Below are 16,972 nucleotides of genomic sequence, written 5' to 3' on the forward strand. Positions count from 1 at the left end.
ACCAGATACATACTTAGGAATACTTCAGACTGAAACGTTATGTCTGAATTTCTTAACAAATATTTGAACACATGTATGTGGATGCCTGTCATACATCAATATGCTATCTATAATAAAGGCTTATGGGGACAAAGACGAACCATTTGAAACTATTAAAATACTATGCTGATCAAGAGTTTGGCCTACAGATAGAGTGCTTGTCTAGCATGCATGAAGCCCTAGGTTCAATTCCTTGGTACCAAATACATAGAAAAAGCTGGAAGTGGTGCTGGGCTCAAGTGGCAGAGTACCTAGGCTCTGAGTTCAAGTCCTAGGACTGGTTAAAAAAATACCGTGCAATGTAGCACAATGGAAAGAACACATAATTTAGAAATGTATTTATATGTAAATCTGGTAACCTACATAGTTTTGCTAGAATTCCCTTTTCATAGTATTTGTTTGTCCATAGTTAACATTTCCAATCTTTAATGAAAAAAGATTATGAAAGAGTATAATACAATAATAAAAAGTTAATATATTTCCCTCTATTGTTCAATCAAGATGACCACAAACAATAACATACAGGGTTAAAATCCAGACTCATATTCTAATTTGGAGTAATTTAATTTAACATGCAAGAAGTAAAATACATGACCCAAGTTAAGTTACCTTTAGTTTTGCATATTTTAAATATAGCAAATAATCATTTTCAAGAAATTTAATAAAAAATACTTGGGAATTCTTGGTACAATGTTATTAAACCATAAATAGTAATTAAGATATTAAAACACATGTTCCTCAAAGCCACCAGACATTTCTATTATTTTTCAGGCTGTTAAGCAAAATGACAGTAGATTTTTTAATAATAAATGTGTTTTGCAATGTATATACTAATTCTCTTTTACTTCATGCAATGGTTTATCTCTATAAAATCTAGGTGTGTGGATTCCCATGGTACTTTAGTGACTCAGAAAATAATTCATTGGTTCTTGTTAACATTCCATGATAGCAACTCTGTTTCATACACACACACACACACACACACACACACACACACACACACACACACACACAAAGGAAATGGATATTGCTAGAGTTTTGCCATGCTAATTGTATGTGACAAAGTATGATAAACACTGGAACACAATTTCATTCATGGAAGGTTTTTAATATTTTTTGGAATAGATGTATACCACTACCAGGGCTTGAAATCAGAGGTTGGACTCTGTCCCTTAGCTTTTTTGCTCAAGGGGTGTTCTACCAGTTGAGCCACACCTCTACTTTCAGCTTTTTGGTACTTAATTGGAACTAAGAGTTTCATGAACTTTTTAGGCCCCGATTGCGTTTGAACTATATTCCTTAGAACTCTCTCCTGAGTAGCAAGGATTCCAGGCATGAGTATCCAACTTTTAATTTAAATTTGACTTACAAAAAATACATTTTAGATTAATATTTGTAAGTTATTATTTTCTAGCAACTATTGGACTAGGTCAGTGTTTTCTGATTCTTACTGGTTCATTCATTCACTATGAGTGAAAACAGGTTAATTGTGGGAGGGTCACTATCATGTCTGAGATTTACTTCCAAGATTTTTTTTTGCCAGTCCTGGGCTTGAGCTCAGGGCCTGAACACTATCCTTGGACTTTCTCAATGCTAGAGCTCTACCACTTGAGCCTCAGCACCACTTCTGGCTTTTTTCTATGTATGTGGTACCGAGGAATCGAACTCAGGTCTTCATGCATGCTAGGCAAGCACTCTACTACTACGCCAAACTCCCGGCCCCTCAAGATTTTTTTCTGTGTATGTGGTACCGAGGAATCGAACCCGGGTCTTCATGCATGCTAGGCAAGCACTTTAACCACTAGGCCAAACTCCCGGCCCCCCAAGATTTTTTTATTACCATGCTGAGAACTGTCCTGTGTACTGCTCTATTACTTTCCAACTTCACTAAATAACTTATCAAAACTTTAACTTGTTATTAAAAATTCATTTCTTTTTTTTGCCAATCCTGGGCCTTGAACTCAGGGCCTGAGCACTGTCCTTGGGTTTTCTCAAGGCTAAAGCTCTACTACTTGAGCCACAGGACCACTTTCAGCTTCTTCTATGTATGTGGTACCAAGAAATTGAATCCAGGTCTTCATGTATGCTAGGCAAGCACTCTACCACTAGGCCAAACTCCTGCCCTATTTTTTTTCTTTTAGATTTTACATATTTTTTATTATACAGATAATGTATAGAGGGGTTACAGTTATATTCATCAGGTATTAGGTGCATTACCTCTCATACATTAATACCCCTTCTGGCCTTCATTTCATCATTTTACCCCAGTCTAATCAGCTTCTGAAAATTATTTTACCAGTGCTTACAGAAGGGGAGAGATGTGCAGACATTTCACTCACTACTCTACATTTTTTTGTTTTTGTTTTTAAAGAGTAGCAGAAGAGACAGTAAAGTCACAAAACTTCTTCACAAGGGGGTGCTAGGTGAAATCCTGACCTTGAGTCACAAATCACAGGATCACATAACTGGAAGGAATCCTAAGAGGCCATCTTGTCTACTCCCCCATCATTCAGCAGAACATTTCAACCATCCCAAACAGATGAGACTTTATCCTACTTTTAATGAAATGCTCTGACAGACACCAAATGGGCAGGTATTGACTGTTTTGCCTTCAATTGGTTACAAGGGACAAAAGCAATTTCTAGAATTTTATTTGAACCTGAACTAGAATGGGAGGGTGGGGGAAGAAAAATGGCTCGATTTCCCATAGGAACAATAGCTGTCTTCAGTTGTTTAGGGACCGCTAAATGAACACTAAAAACAGAAAATGTCATTCACAAAACTGGGTAAGAATCTCATTCCAAATAAGAACAGGAACTGTTGATCAAGATCCAAAATTGGGCAATGTGGCTAAATTGAGACACAGGTCATGCTTCCATCATAGTGAATGTATGAGAATGAGACATGTAACATTTTAAAAGTCTGGATTAAAGGACACAATGAGAGATATGTGTTTAATCAGTAATAACAGTAATGAATCAAATTGAAAGTTTTTAATTCAGAAAAAAACAGGTTAATAGAATCAATGGCCCATAGCGTCATATGGGTGAGAATGTATTATAATCATTCTTGCTATGTATAGTCTTCTCTTGAGGAAGAAGCCTAGAATAGAATGATACTAACAAAAACAGAAGTGTTTTTTTTAATGCAAATTCCAGGACAGACATTGAGAACTTACAAGAGTTCAATTCCTTTCCTAACACCATACAATAAATCACACAAACTAGAAACTGTAAAGGAATTGTTTTAAAGTTCTCATTTCCAATTGTGAGAATGTTCCACATGGTCTCTGGCTGAGAAGGAGGAGGAGAGCATCCCACACCTCTAAGTCCCCACAGGAAAGAGCCCAGCACTAACCCTGAACCTATTTCCTTCAAGGTTACACTATGAGATTGTCAGCATGGAAATAATGTTGCTTTATTCCCTTAGTGGATATGTTATTTCCAGTGCTATCAACAGAAACCCCAATCTGAAAGGAGGCACCTCAGAAGTTCCAAAGAAGGAAATAGTTATTTTGAGTTATGTACTTAAATAGTTTCACTACAGTTCAATGAGATGAGCACACATGGACATCTATGCATAGATGTCTGTCCATATTTGTAGATCTATAGGTTAAAACAAGCTGGAGGAGTTAGGGGTCAGAAAAATAACATTATACCCATACATGCACCACCCACTTACATGTAAACTGAGGCAAGTTAATTTATTTTTACCTTCCCATCATCAAAACTTTTGGCCAATTTAGTTAGGCAATCAGTGAAGCCAGATGTTTGGTGGGGCCCAGAAAACAATATCTGAATGACGATTGAATTGTCAACTAAACTCACCGGATGTTTTAGCAGCAGGCTCACAAAGCCTTTAATGGCTTTCTCCCTCAGCTTCCTTACCTTAGAAAAAGCCAACACACATTACTTTCATTTTTGTCTCAGGGAACATTGAGGAAGATATAATGGCCAAGGGTAACAAGGGGTTCTTGAAAAGAAAGGTTCAATATCAGTACTGTATCTTACATACCATTCCAGGTTGAATCTTTTTTCCTAAGTAATTACTCTTTAAAACATGCAATAACTGGGCTGGAAGTGTAGCCCAGTGCTAGAGTGCTCATCTAGCATGGACAAAGCTCTGGGTCCTATTCCTTGGTAACACATACTCAGAAAAAGCCGGAAGGGGTACTGTGTCTCAAGTGGCAGAGCACTAGCGTCGAGAAAAAAGTGTCCAAGGACAATGCCTAGGCCCTGAGTTGAAGCCCCAGAACTGGCAAAAAAAATGCAATCACTTTGAAATGGCTAAATGGTATACAAATATAGCACATTACCATAATCACTAGCACTACGACCATCATCATCATCATCATCATCATCATCATCATCATCACTTCTTTATGACATCTCTAAAGTGTTTTACTGTCACATTGAATCAGAGTCCAAACTGAATTTTATTTAAGGTCTGAAAACTGTTTTTGCCACGTAAAGCAACACAAATGAGAAAAATTTAAAAGTCAATGTGGGTGTTTGGACCCCAACCAATTTTAACAGCTCTGCTTTAACAGGTAAAACTTGTCTATCATTGAAAATTAATTGGTTGCTCAATGGTATTTCTATGGAAACTAAAAATGTTCACATACTAATTTATCATCAGAAAAAGTAATAATTGCAATGGCAACTTTCTCAATTTGGACTGTGATATGCATATATATATATATATATATATATAAATCCCACTCTATTAACAGGTTTTAGCTTTTGTGGCTGAAAGTTAGCAGAAAGGAAAAGAAGAAAACAATAACAGGAAAGGAAAAAGAAAGGCCTCAGTGGGGTCTCTAAGCCACACAATGGGGTAAAGCAAACTTAGCTGGCATAAAATGATAGATCTCAAAAGCAAGTCCTGTGTATTAAGGAAGGCCTTAGGAAAATCCTCATAACTACTACTTACTAAGGGCCTGTGTGTATGTGTCTTACACACACAATCACACTTAAAGAGAGAGAGATGGAGGGAGGGAGGGAGGGAGGGAGAGAGGGAGAGAGGGAGAGAGGGAGGGAGGGAGGGAGAGAGGGAGGGAGGGAGGGAGGGAGGGTGAAACAAAGGGGAAGGAGAAAGTTTTTGAGAGCTCTGTAATACTATTTTGAATAATATTTTTCAGTATTATTCTCAATAGTAGTTCTCTCAGAACTAAAGCTCAAAGAATTTAAGTGATTTAATAAGGTTAGATTATCTGGTAGTATCCATATTTTTTCTACTACACATGAATTCTTTACTAAAGAGGCTTTCTGGAATGATTTTTAGTGACTTTTGAATCATAGAAAGCCATGTCTGATCTAGTTTTCCCTTTACCTTGACTTGGATTCACCCATAGCTTTTAATCGTCTCCCTCTCCCTCCCTCCCTCCCTCCCTTCCTCCATTCCTCCCTTCCTTCCTTCTTTCGCAGTCCTGGGGCTTGAGCTCAGGGCCTAAACATTGTCCTTGGGCTTTCTCAAGGCTAGTGCTCTACCACTTAAGCCATAGCACCACTTCTGTTTTTTTATGTGAATGTGGTACTGAGGAATCGAACACAGGGCTTCATGCATGTTAGACAAGCACTCTACCACCAGGCTATATCCTAAACCCTTGATTTTTCTCTTGTGACTGCTGTGGCACAAGTGGTAGAGCACTACCTTTGAGCAAAAGAAGCTCACTGACAGTGGCTAGGCTTGGAGTTCAAGCTGCAGAACCACTATACACACACACACACACACACACACACACACACACACACACACACACAATCGTGGACATGTCTTCATACAGAAACTTTTATCCTTATATAAGGGTTATACTTATCATTAAGTTCTTGGTAAGCTCCAAATAGAAAGAAGCCACTGGTGTGAGGGTACTCCCATTCAGGAATCACAGGGTAGGAACACTATCTACACTGGCTTTTCTGGTGGCCTTCTTTTTTTCTTTATTTATTTTTACATTTTTTTAAATTGTGGCCACAAAGCAATCACAAACAGATGGTACTACGAACTTCTATTTGTGTCTTGTTACTAAACTCCTTAGGAGAAGAAAAACTATGCGTTCAGGTCAGGGAATCTGTGGATGTCTATACATGGCAGTGAGTCAGAAGTGGGCAAGGGTGTGGTGAAATTGAACTTCTCCTATTTTGCTGGTGGTAGTGAAAAGTGATACATTCTCTCTAGAAAGCAATTTAGGCTCAAGCACTGATAATTCTCTTTCCCTTTGACCAAATGCAAGTATTTTCAGTATGTAGGTGAGTTAGAGAACCACGTAAAATGTTTTCTGAATTAAAAAAAGTATTTTCAGGATTAAAATAAAACAAATCCTAAGATTAGAAAAAAAGTATGATATATGAAGAGATAGCTTTAGGATGATACCAAATTGGAAATGATATAAATGTTCACCAAACTAGCCTAGTTAATTACAATGAATGGTTTGCAGAATATTATGCAGCTACAGCAAATGATTGAGTTGAAGATGTGCAGCAAGTGAGAAAGAGTGGTTAACCTAGTATTTTATTAAGATCTGCAAAACATGACTTTCAAATATGAAAAATGAGTGTTTTTTCTGGACAGAAGAAAGAACATGTTCAGTAAAACTAGAATAGATTACTGGGACTGTGAGAAATTGTTTCCTTGTCTTTTCTAAATTCTCTTTCACACTGTGATTTACCATAATAATTTAAAAATAGAGCAAAAGATGAGGGTCACAAATCCTTTCTAGTAGAGAAACACTGACAAGAATGAGTAATAGTTGCTTTTCTCAAAGCTTACAGTTTGAGCAGTGAAAAACTGTGCACCTGTCTTTATTTATTTATTTATTTATTTATTTATTGCCATTTCCACTTTTGTTGAATACCACACATACCTGGTTAATGTGCTTCAGTTTGTCAATGATTTGGCTAACCACTGGTTCAGGGCCTTTCATTTTCAGCTCATGGAGGTTGAATTGATTCTTCATCCCATTCCTTGCAGCTTTTTGGCTGTATCTGTGAAGGTGAAGGTAAAGAGAACATACATCAAAGACGTTTCCAAGTAAAGGGAAAGAGGATAATCAAGATGACCACAAGTTTTCATTACTGTTTTTAGACCATGAGATGACATCATGGTACACAAGTAAACCATTCTGGGTATAGTTCATTTAAAGTGGTGAATGTTTTGCCACTAGTCAATGAATAGCCAATCTCCTTTTCTGCTACATTTTGAGGATATATTCATGACCAAGTTCTGTGCTCTGATTGTGCTCTCAGTTTAGTGGTTTATCTAGAAGAATAACGCGGAGGCGAGGCGCCTATCATCCTAGCTACTCAGGAGGCTGACGTCTGAATATAGCGGTTCGTAGCCAGCCTGAGTAGGAAAAACCATGAGACTCTTATCTCCAAGTAAACACTAGAAAACCGGAAGTGGTGCTGTGGCTCAAGGAGTAGAGTGCTAGCTTTGAGGTGAAGAGCTCAGGGACAGATTTCAAGTCCCACATCTGACAAAAAAGGAACAAACAAACAAACAAAAGCATCTTAAGAGAGATTCAAGGTGCCAAGGAACCACATCAAACGGCTCAAATTTTGACGTATTTTTTTTCTTACTCTTTTGAAGGGGAAAAGTTCTATGACTATTTTTCGTTGTTTGTGGGGCTTGAACTCAGGGTCTGGAAGCTGTCTCTGTGCCCCTTTGTGCTCAAAGGTAACATTCTAACCCTTAAGACGCCGCACCACTTCCGGAAATAAGTCTGGCTCACACACAAGTCCCATAGTCAATGTGTATGCTGCTCTTCCTTCGTCTGTGACTTCCAGAGTCACAGACAAAAGAAGAGACTGCGCCTCCTCGGGCATCGACTTATATAGCCCTCAGATGGCTCCGCCCCTACCGAAGCACGCAGTTAGATTCTAGGGCATGCAAAAAATGAGTGCGCAGTTTGCACAAGGTTTCCAGATTATTTAGTGCATCCCGCGGAAATCTCACCTGCAACACTTTTCCATCACTAGAACAACATTATCTGTGTTACCACTTGCCTGGTGGTGTTAGATAATGAACAACTTATATGGTACTATTTGGCCCGCTTGCGGAAGCAAATGATGAGTTCTACAGTTCTAGTCCCATAAAATATCGCGATACCTTTGCCCTTGTTTCAGTTTAACTTTCACTGGGAGAGAGGAGGTGAGGTTTTCGGCGTCTTCAGCTTTCTATGGTTTGATAGCCAACAAGGGGAAAGGCAAGGACGAAGGGAGAAGGAATGTAAGTCTTAAATACAAAGATCACCAATAGGGGTCGAGAGTGCGGCCTAGTGGTAGAGTGCTCGTCTGGCAGGCACAAAGACTCGGGTTCAATTCCTTGGTGTCACGTATATACAAAAAGCCAGAAATAGTACTGTGGAGCAACTGGTAGAACACTAAAAAGTGCCCAGGCCCAGAGTTTAAAAAAATTATGAATAGTCATACATCAACCACTTTAAAAAATGTTTAAATAATGTTTTTCAAATTTTATTCAAATCCAGGTAATACCAGACTCCAGTTTGTTTTTTTCTAACTCTAAACGGATGCCTGAGACACAAATAAGGAGATTATAGCTCATTACAAATCTTTTAAAATACACCTCACGCAGGTGTCCTAAACATATTTCCTTGCAGTCACTTATATCAAGGCTTGTCAGCCATTTTTGATGTCCACTCATACAAAATAAGCACTTTCTTAAAGCTTATTATCAATCATCATTGGGATACTATAAAGGCATGCTAACTTAGCAATTTTGTTCCAGACTCCCTAGTCCAAAACTGTTATGTTAAATCAAGTTACCTCCATGGCTCCTGATCCTACTCCAGTGGTTTCTGACATTCAGAAAAGCACCCTTTATATTTTTTCTTCCATTTCTTTATCTTCAAATCATGGATAAGAACTACACATTACCAAGACAAAATAATGCCCCTGGATCCCAGGGTGATTCAAATAAAACAATACTAATAAAAGAGAAAAGAAAAAGAAAAAAAAGCGATTAAAACGTTAGGCTTAAAAAACCTTGCCAAACTTTTTGAAAGTGGAAATAGCATCCACTGTTCTACTCTATCCATGTGCTATTTAAATCCTCAAAGGATGCTAGTAAATTAAGTATGGTTTCTGGTTACAGAAGTGTTGGGAAGAGCTGGCCTGTGACTAAGACTGAAAACATGCATTTATTTAATTTACTTTACAAAACAGTAACCCACAGTACCACTGCAATGGATGGTTTTAGTTGCTAAAATTTACTAACTCTATTTTAAAACTATGTTCTTTTGCCATTCCCCAAGTATCTGAATAGTCTCCAATATCTTTTCTCCTGAGGGGAACTGCAGCTTTCCTGGAACCAATCACATTTGTCCTGACTTCATTGCCCATGCATCTCAAGGTACTGTAGCCAGTGTTCCTTTTCTATCTGTTCCATTTGCCAGTCTGACACTTCTGTAAAGGCAAATGTTTGGTTAGCTCTGTTCTCTGCTACTTCAGCCAAAATATCTAATGGTAGCACTTCTATCCATTTCTGAGGCTTTTCTGTTCCAGAAACAGATCCAAAAAGAAAACCTGCGCAATCACACAAATTCTCCTAGCAACCCTGTATTCTGCATTTTTACACAGATGAGGAAACTTAAGACATAGAGAAATGAAGCCACTTCCCTAAGAACACACAGCTAGTCTGGACAGGTGTTGCAGTTTGTTCTTAGCCAACTGCCTGGGTTCTTAACCACAAGGCTGAAACTCTTTCCTTAGTGACAAATGATTCTAGCAGAATCGGTGCCATTTCTTTACTGTGTTGCTCAATTGAAAGAGACACTGGTTTACAAGGCTTGTGGCCTACTCAAGCCCAGGTAGTTGGACTTAATCTTTAAAGGTCCTTGGGTGTGAACTTTCTTCTTTTAGCAATACAATAGTATCATTATGCTCTTAGGGTATAAGGTTTTGAAGTTAGTGAAATAATCTACCACCACCACCATCCCTCATACCCTAAACAATGCACCAAAGGCAATGTGAAGATTTTTGAAATCTTAAACAACAGAATGACAACAAATGCAGGAAAAGATTGTATATCAAATGCCCCTCTGCCTTGTCACTTGGTATGGCTACAGCCAAGCAACATTGTGATGATGTGTCTTCAGGGAATTTCATATCACATACATACTCTGAACTCCAAGTCCAGAAGGAATGGGTTAAGGGGTATTTCTATAGTTTCAAGTTAATTAATTCATTTAGCATTTCATTTCCACAGGCTCCCTCTGTGCCACTGAGACACAGTTCATGACAGGCCTTGAATGAGGATGAGCTATCAAAGCCAAAATTCCTCTCTTCCAGTTATGCCTCCCACCCCTGAGGGGGGGTACGAATAAAGGGGAGGGGGAGAAAGGAGGCAGGAATGGGGACACTCATTAGCCATGGGAGATTTTGAACGGTGGCTTATCTGCTTAGTAATACTGATCTGTGATTTAATTAATTGCCCTCTTCTCTGCATACTGCCTCTCTTCTGAAGCTTTGTCAAGTTTCTCACAATGAATCCGGGCCAATGGAAAAGGAAAAAAAGAAAGGAACAGAAGTGCCTCCATCCACCATCTACTGTTCTCTTAAGTGGACACGTTATGGTGTGTGATGGTGGAAGAATTTACTTTCATCATTACATGTTCTGACTTTCTCCCCATCCAGTTCAGATCTATTTAGCACAAAACCGACTGCAATAATACTAAGAAAGGCCTATTTGTGCAATGAAAAGGAGGACATGTCCCCCCCCCACCTTTTCAGACAGATTGGTTAGGGCCTGGGAGGTGGGAAGGAGGGAGGGAGGGAGAGAACCTGTGCAAAAGCCACAAAGAGAAAAGGAACCTAATTAAAACGAGACATCTGGGCATGCTTGTCTTGGGACAGTTGAAGCAAAGAGACCACTTGTAGGAAAGGAATAGAGTCAAACAAGCGTAAAATGGGCAAGCTTTTCTTCCTGTTTCGGTGCTGGCGGAAGCAACAAGGGTGTTATGGAAAGAAAGCAACGAATTCAAATGTGGCACGGTGGAAATGGAGGTGCCCTTAACAACTCAGCTGCTCTAACCCACTCACTATGTACATAAAGAAGCTGAGACTCACTAAGGGATTTTGTTTTTCTAGCTAGTTAGTGTCATAAGTTTACCATTTAAAAGAAATCTCCTTTAAAGGAACTTGACATATACCTTGCTGCTTTTAACACTATTAGTACTGATGCAGGACAGAGGAGTTGCTATGAAATTCGCTTCTTTCCCCTTGTGTAGGTATTAGAATGGTAACAAAGGTTTGAGAGTGAGTCTCAGAAGGAGTAGTAGCTCCAGACTAAAAATATTTCATTTCACAAAAGTTGACATTCCTGCCTGATTATCAATGGCTAAAAATAAATTACAGATCATACGTTCTCACATCGCCATCTTCTGGAAAAACTGCAGCATTGCAGGTCTAGCCTTATCTAACCAATAAACTGCTGGTATTTCCTTGGAGAATATTCTGGCCACAATAAGAACTGTGGGATAATTTAAAGAACATAAATAGCTTTACAAACAAACTAGAACAGAGGGTAGGAAAACCATCTTAACACTCTCTTACACAAAAATGTTCATTTTTTTATTTATCTGAAATGCAGCTTCAATTTATATAAATATACAGAAAATAATGCAAATGTGGAAACCCCCCCTGAGATTTGTAAATATGCTCAATAAGGATGGCAAAAATTTGCTTATTATTTATTTAAGCATAAATTTAAAGACAATTATTTTTCAGAATTGTTGGCATGACAGTGCCAATTCAGAGCAAATTTTAGCCTGGAAAGTTCTAGAAATGGACAGATGCACCATATGCTAATACATCTTACATCCTTTTCTTTTCAAACAATGGCATTTCCTTTACTTAATTACAATAGATTTTAGTAGCAAGAAAATAAAAGTTAGAAAATAAAACAGGTTAGGGGGTGGTGAATACAAGTCCATGTAAATGTCATTTAGTAGAAATGAGTGATATAAGAGAATAAGTACATTTGAATCCATTTTTAGCCTACTCTCCAACATCACTATGAGGAAGAACTAAAAGATTGTTTTTATTTTTGTTTTTTTTTTGTTTTGTTTTTTGCCAGTCCTGGGCTTGATCTCAGGGCCTGAGCAATGTCCTTGGACTTTCTCAAGGCTAGAGCTCTACCACTTGAGCCTCAGCACCACTTCCAGCTTTTTCCTATGTATGTGGTACCAAGGAATTGAACCCAGGTCTTCATGCATGCTAGGCAAGCACTTTAACCACTAGACCAAACTCCCGGCCAAAGATTGTTTTGGAATGTAATCAAGAAGTCACTTCAACTCAGAAGCCAAGAAGGAGAAAGTGACAAGTTAACATCACTTGGACCTTACTCTGGAAAAGCAAAGTTTACAGAACAACCTGAAAAAAAAATTGTAAGATAAGGCAGAGCCCAATTTTGAGGCTAGTTAGTGAAAATGGATACTATAATTCTGGTTTAGGGCAAGTGGGTCTGGCACAAAGCTCTCATCAATGGCTGTCTTTGAGGGGAACATGCAAATGAGGAGAGGACTTGGACTATATTTAACTCTTCCAGAAACAGAGAAATAAAAATGTACAATTCAACCCATTGAGGATTCCAATGCAAAGCCAGCATGGGCAGAAAAGTCCAAGAATCTGTTATCTCCAAAGAATTACCGGAAAGATCCAGGTAAAGCTGTGGCTCAAAGTGGGGGAGTGCTAGCTTTGAGCAAAAAACAAAATCAAAAAAATCAACCAAACAAAAAACTCGGATAGGGCCAGGAATGTGGCCTAGTGGTAAAGTGCTTGCCTAGTGTGCACAAAGCCCTGGGTTCAATTCCTTGGTATCATATACAAAGAAAAAGCTGGAAGTGGTGCTGTGGCTCAAGTGGTAGGACAGTAGCCTTGAGAAAGCCAAGGACAGTGCCTGGGCCCCGAGTTCAAGCCCGAGAAAATGCATGAACGTGCATGCAAGCATCCACGTGCATGTGCACACATATACAAATGCTATTCAATTCTCAATAATACCAGAGGAAGTAACGGAGCAAGGAATGTGATCCCAAAGGTCTATGACCTGTTCCATTGAAATTAAATCAAGAGAAAATGATTTATAGCTGCCTCATGTTTTCTAGGCTGGTATGAAAATGCTGATCCATGCCTCCAGTCCTATTTTACTTTTCATGGGCTATTTTATGATACAATCTCACTTCCTTTCCAGGCCTACACCTGAGCAGTAATCTATCTCCTTTCATGTTGCAATAGGATCACAGGAGTACACCATACTAGCCAACTTCTATGGAGACAAAAATTTCTGGAATTCTCTGTCCTGGCTGTCTTAGCACCACAATCTTTCCAATCTCAGTTTCCCATATAGCATGCATATGCCACAACACCAACTCAGCGGTTGAGAAAGGGGTCTCACAAATTGTTCGGTCAGGTTAGCTTCAAATCACAAATCTCCCATTCTCAGCCTCCAAAGTAGTTACAGATCACAACTATGAGACACATGGTATCTGGTTGTTATTTTTTTTTATAAAGTTAAAACTCGATTCATAAAAACTATGAAAATTAGAAAGGTTCTTTGAGGTCATTTAGTTCCATGTTCTCTTCTCAGAGATAGGCTCACTGGGACCCAGGGAGGCCAAGCAATAGCCATTCAAAATAATATGGCACCACTGTTAATGCATCATTACGTGAGCTGTAACTCCCTATGAATATAGAACAATCAAGAACAAAGTTACAATGAATTCAGGCTACATATCTCAATATCATAGGTGGGCATTATGGGAGTAACATGTTCAAAAGAGTGATCAAGACTGGCACTGGTGGCTCACGCTTGTAATCCTACCTCACACCTCAGGAAGCTGAGGATCTTGGTTCAAAGCTAGCCCAGGCAGAAAAGTTCATGAGACTCTTATCTACAATGAACCACCAGAAAACTGGAACTACTACTAGGGCTCAAAGTACTAAAGCACTGGTCTTGAGCAGAAACAGCTCAGCAACTCAGGGATAGCACCAAGCCCCGAGTTCAAACCCCATGACTGACAAAAAAAAAAAGAGAGGAGAGTGATCAAGAATTCTCTTAAGACATCAACTGAGAACACAAATAAATAACATCTTTTTACAATACTGGGGATTGAGTTCAGGGCCTGTACCACTTGAGTTACAGTCCTAGCTCACATTTCTCAGAGGCTGAGGTATGTGGCAGAAAGAACATTGAGCTTAGAGTCAGACATCAATATTCAAAGCACATTCCACCAGTTACTTGAATGACTTCATTTTTGGTATTGTTGTTGGTCTTGGGGTTTAAACTAGGACATAGGCACTGTCCCTAAGCTTTTTTTTGTGTGTGTGGGTCATGGGGCCAGGGCACTGTTCCTGAGCTCTTCAACTCAAGACTACCACCCTAGCCCTGGGCCTGGGTGTTTGTCCCTGAGCTCTTCAGCTCAAGGCTTCCACCCTACAATTGAGCCAATCCCCACTTTCTGTTTTCTAGAGGTTAACTGGAGATAAGAGTCTCAAGTTCTTTTGTGCCCCTGGCTGGCTTTGAACCTTATCCTCAGATCTCAGCCTGCACAGTAGTTAGGATTACAGGCATGAGCCACCACCACCACGCCTGGCGTCCCAGAGCTTCTTTTGTTCAAGGCTAGTGCTCTACCACTTGGAGCTACAGCTCCACTTCTGGTTTTCTTGTGTTCATTATAGTCTCCCAGACTTTCCTGCTTTGGCTGGCTTTGAATTAGGATCTTCAGTTCTCTACCTTCTGAGTAGCTAGAATTACAGGCATGAGCCACCAGCACCCAACTACTTCTGACAGTCATTAAAGCTTGGTCATCTTGACTTTCTTCATTTTTAAATAGGAATAATACTACTTCCTTTGCTTTGAGAATGAGTTGGTACAATGAATCAACTCAGATGTCCTCATCTGGGACACATGTAAGCCTAAGGTAGGGAAAGGCATACCTTGTAGAATCTTCTCTTGTGTTGCATTTCAAGTTCTCTAATAGCACAAAGCATAGGTTTCTCAGTGTTGTTTGCATGCATTGTGGAAGTTCATTCAATGAGCTGCCAGACAGCCTCAACACAGTAGAGAATATTTTCATAGCAAGAGGGCACTGATGAAATATTTGGAATGCTAAACATTTCTTTTATTGGCTCTTTTTCCTTTAGTCAGAGTCACTCACAAACCTTCAAACCTGCCGCCTGCAAGATTAGGTTTACTGAGATCCTGAGCCAAGGGTGACAAAGACAGAAAGGTTTTAGTAAAGCTAACTTACCTGTCAGGTCTGAGGCTCTGGGATTAGCCGAAAGCCATGCCCAATTTACATATTTGGAGTGGGCTCCAGGTGATCAGGCAAAGCATTCTCTTACCCAATGCTGTTTCTTGTCTTTCTGGTTTGTATGAATTGAAATTTGGTTTCTTCATCTGTATTTCCCTCTGGTCTACTGCCTTCTTTGGCACACAGTAGGTACTCAATCAATGTCTGCTGAACTAGCCCGAGGTGGAAGTCTCATGAGACTTTCTTGCCTGGGTAGGCTTTGAATCATGATCATCAGATCTCAGTCCCCTGAGTAGCAAAGATTACAGGTGTAGGCCACCTGCTGCCTGACTTATGAGACTCTGATTTCCAAGTATCTACCAAAAAAAAGGCAGACATGGAGCTGTGGTTCAAGTGGTAGAACACTACTTTTGAGGAAAAAAAGCTAAGAATAACGAAGGAAATCAGAGGTGAATTAAAGTGTGAGCCACACCCTCTTCAACACAGGCTGTGCCGCTAGAACAACTGGTGTATTGTATGAAGGTGCTAAGCAAACAAGAAATGATTCTCCTCGATGATAAAGTAAATGGGATTCCAGGAAACCTTTTTTTTTTTCTTGCCAGTCCTGAGCTTGAGCTCAGGGCCTGAGCACTGTCCTTGGATTTTCTCAAGGCTAGAACTCTGCCACTTGAGCCTCAGCACCACTTCCAGCTTTTTTCTATGTATGTGGTACCGAGGAGTTGAACCCGGGTCTTCGTGCATGCTAGGCAAGCACTCTACCACTAGGCCAAACTCCCAGCCCTCCAGGAAAACTTTTATGAAGCCAAATAAAAGTGATTGTAAAGCACTTGATAAAAATCTAAAGTACTACATAAACAGTAAAAGCTCACAGCGAGATACACAAAGACAACTAGGTAAAAAAAAGAAGATGGAAAAAAAAACCACTAACCAAATCCTGCTAGCCTAGAGGATCTCAGAAAAGAGAGAAAATTGTCTCTCCCCTCTGGATTTCTCAGCTTCTTTGAATTCCCAGGCTCTTCTCTGCCCTTTAATCCTCTGCCCATCTCTGATTGTGTGTCTCTCATCATTGGCACATTGCTGTGGTGAGAAGGGATTCTAATTTTCATTCTGGACAGTTGTGTCAAATATTATGTGGAGCAACAGACATGGAATTCTATTTTGTTTGCTCAGAAATCCCATTGGAGCTACAGGGGGACTATTTTCTTTTAAGATTTAATTATGTGATAAAATGAAGAACTCACTACTGTCCTTTCCTGCCCAGGCTGACTTTGAACCATGATCCTCAGGCAAAAAGTTCCCTGAGCCTCTTATTTCCAAATGAACCACAGTAAACCAGAAGTGGCAATGTGGCTTACAGTGGCAGATCACTAACTAGCCTTGAGTGAAAGAGGTCAGGGGCAGCACCCAGGCCCTGAGTTCAAGCCCCACTATCAACAACAGCAGTAAAAAAAAGAATGATATTTGACCAAGTACAGACAATTCTGAATGTGACATACAATAGTAAGCCATCCATCAGATGGATAAGTTCTATTTTTCTCCATTCTGAAGCAACTGTTTGTGACATGATAATCTGAAGGGATAAATGTCATTATATTGCTCTAGAGTACATCCTGATTAATAGTTGTCACTAAGTACTATTTTTATGACAAATCTGTTATGGAAAGT

General features: G+C 39.5%; 1 protein-coding gene and 1 non-coding gene across 2 annotated transcripts in view; one reads left to right on the forward strand and one right to left on the reverse strand.

The window, feature by feature from the left end:
- The window catches only part of Gpc3 (glypican 3), a 406,231-nt gene that overhangs the window by 103,597 nt on the left and 285,662 nt on the right, over window positions 1-16,972 (reverse strand). The window contains exon 6 of the mRNA XM_090326767.1: window positions 6,902-7,022. Within this exon, the coding sequence (XP_090182893.1) occupies window positions 6,902-7,022 (121 nt within the window). The remainder of the gene's footprint in view (window positions 1-6,901; window positions 7,023-16,972) is intronic.
- LOC150041554 (small nucleolar RNA SNORA1) lies at window positions 2,831-2,954 on the forward strand. The gene has a single exon (XR_016533944.1). It is a non-coding gene; the product is annotated as a small nucleolar RNA SNORA1 (small nucleolar RNA).

This window comes from Megascapheus bottae, chromosome X (assembly GCF_031878675.1).
Source record: "Megascapheus bottae isolate mThoBot1 chromosome X, mThoBot2.hap1, whole genome shotgun sequence".
Classification (NCBI taxonomy): Eukaryota; Metazoa; Chordata; class Mammalia; order Rodentia; family Geomyidae; genus Megascapheus; species Megascapheus bottae.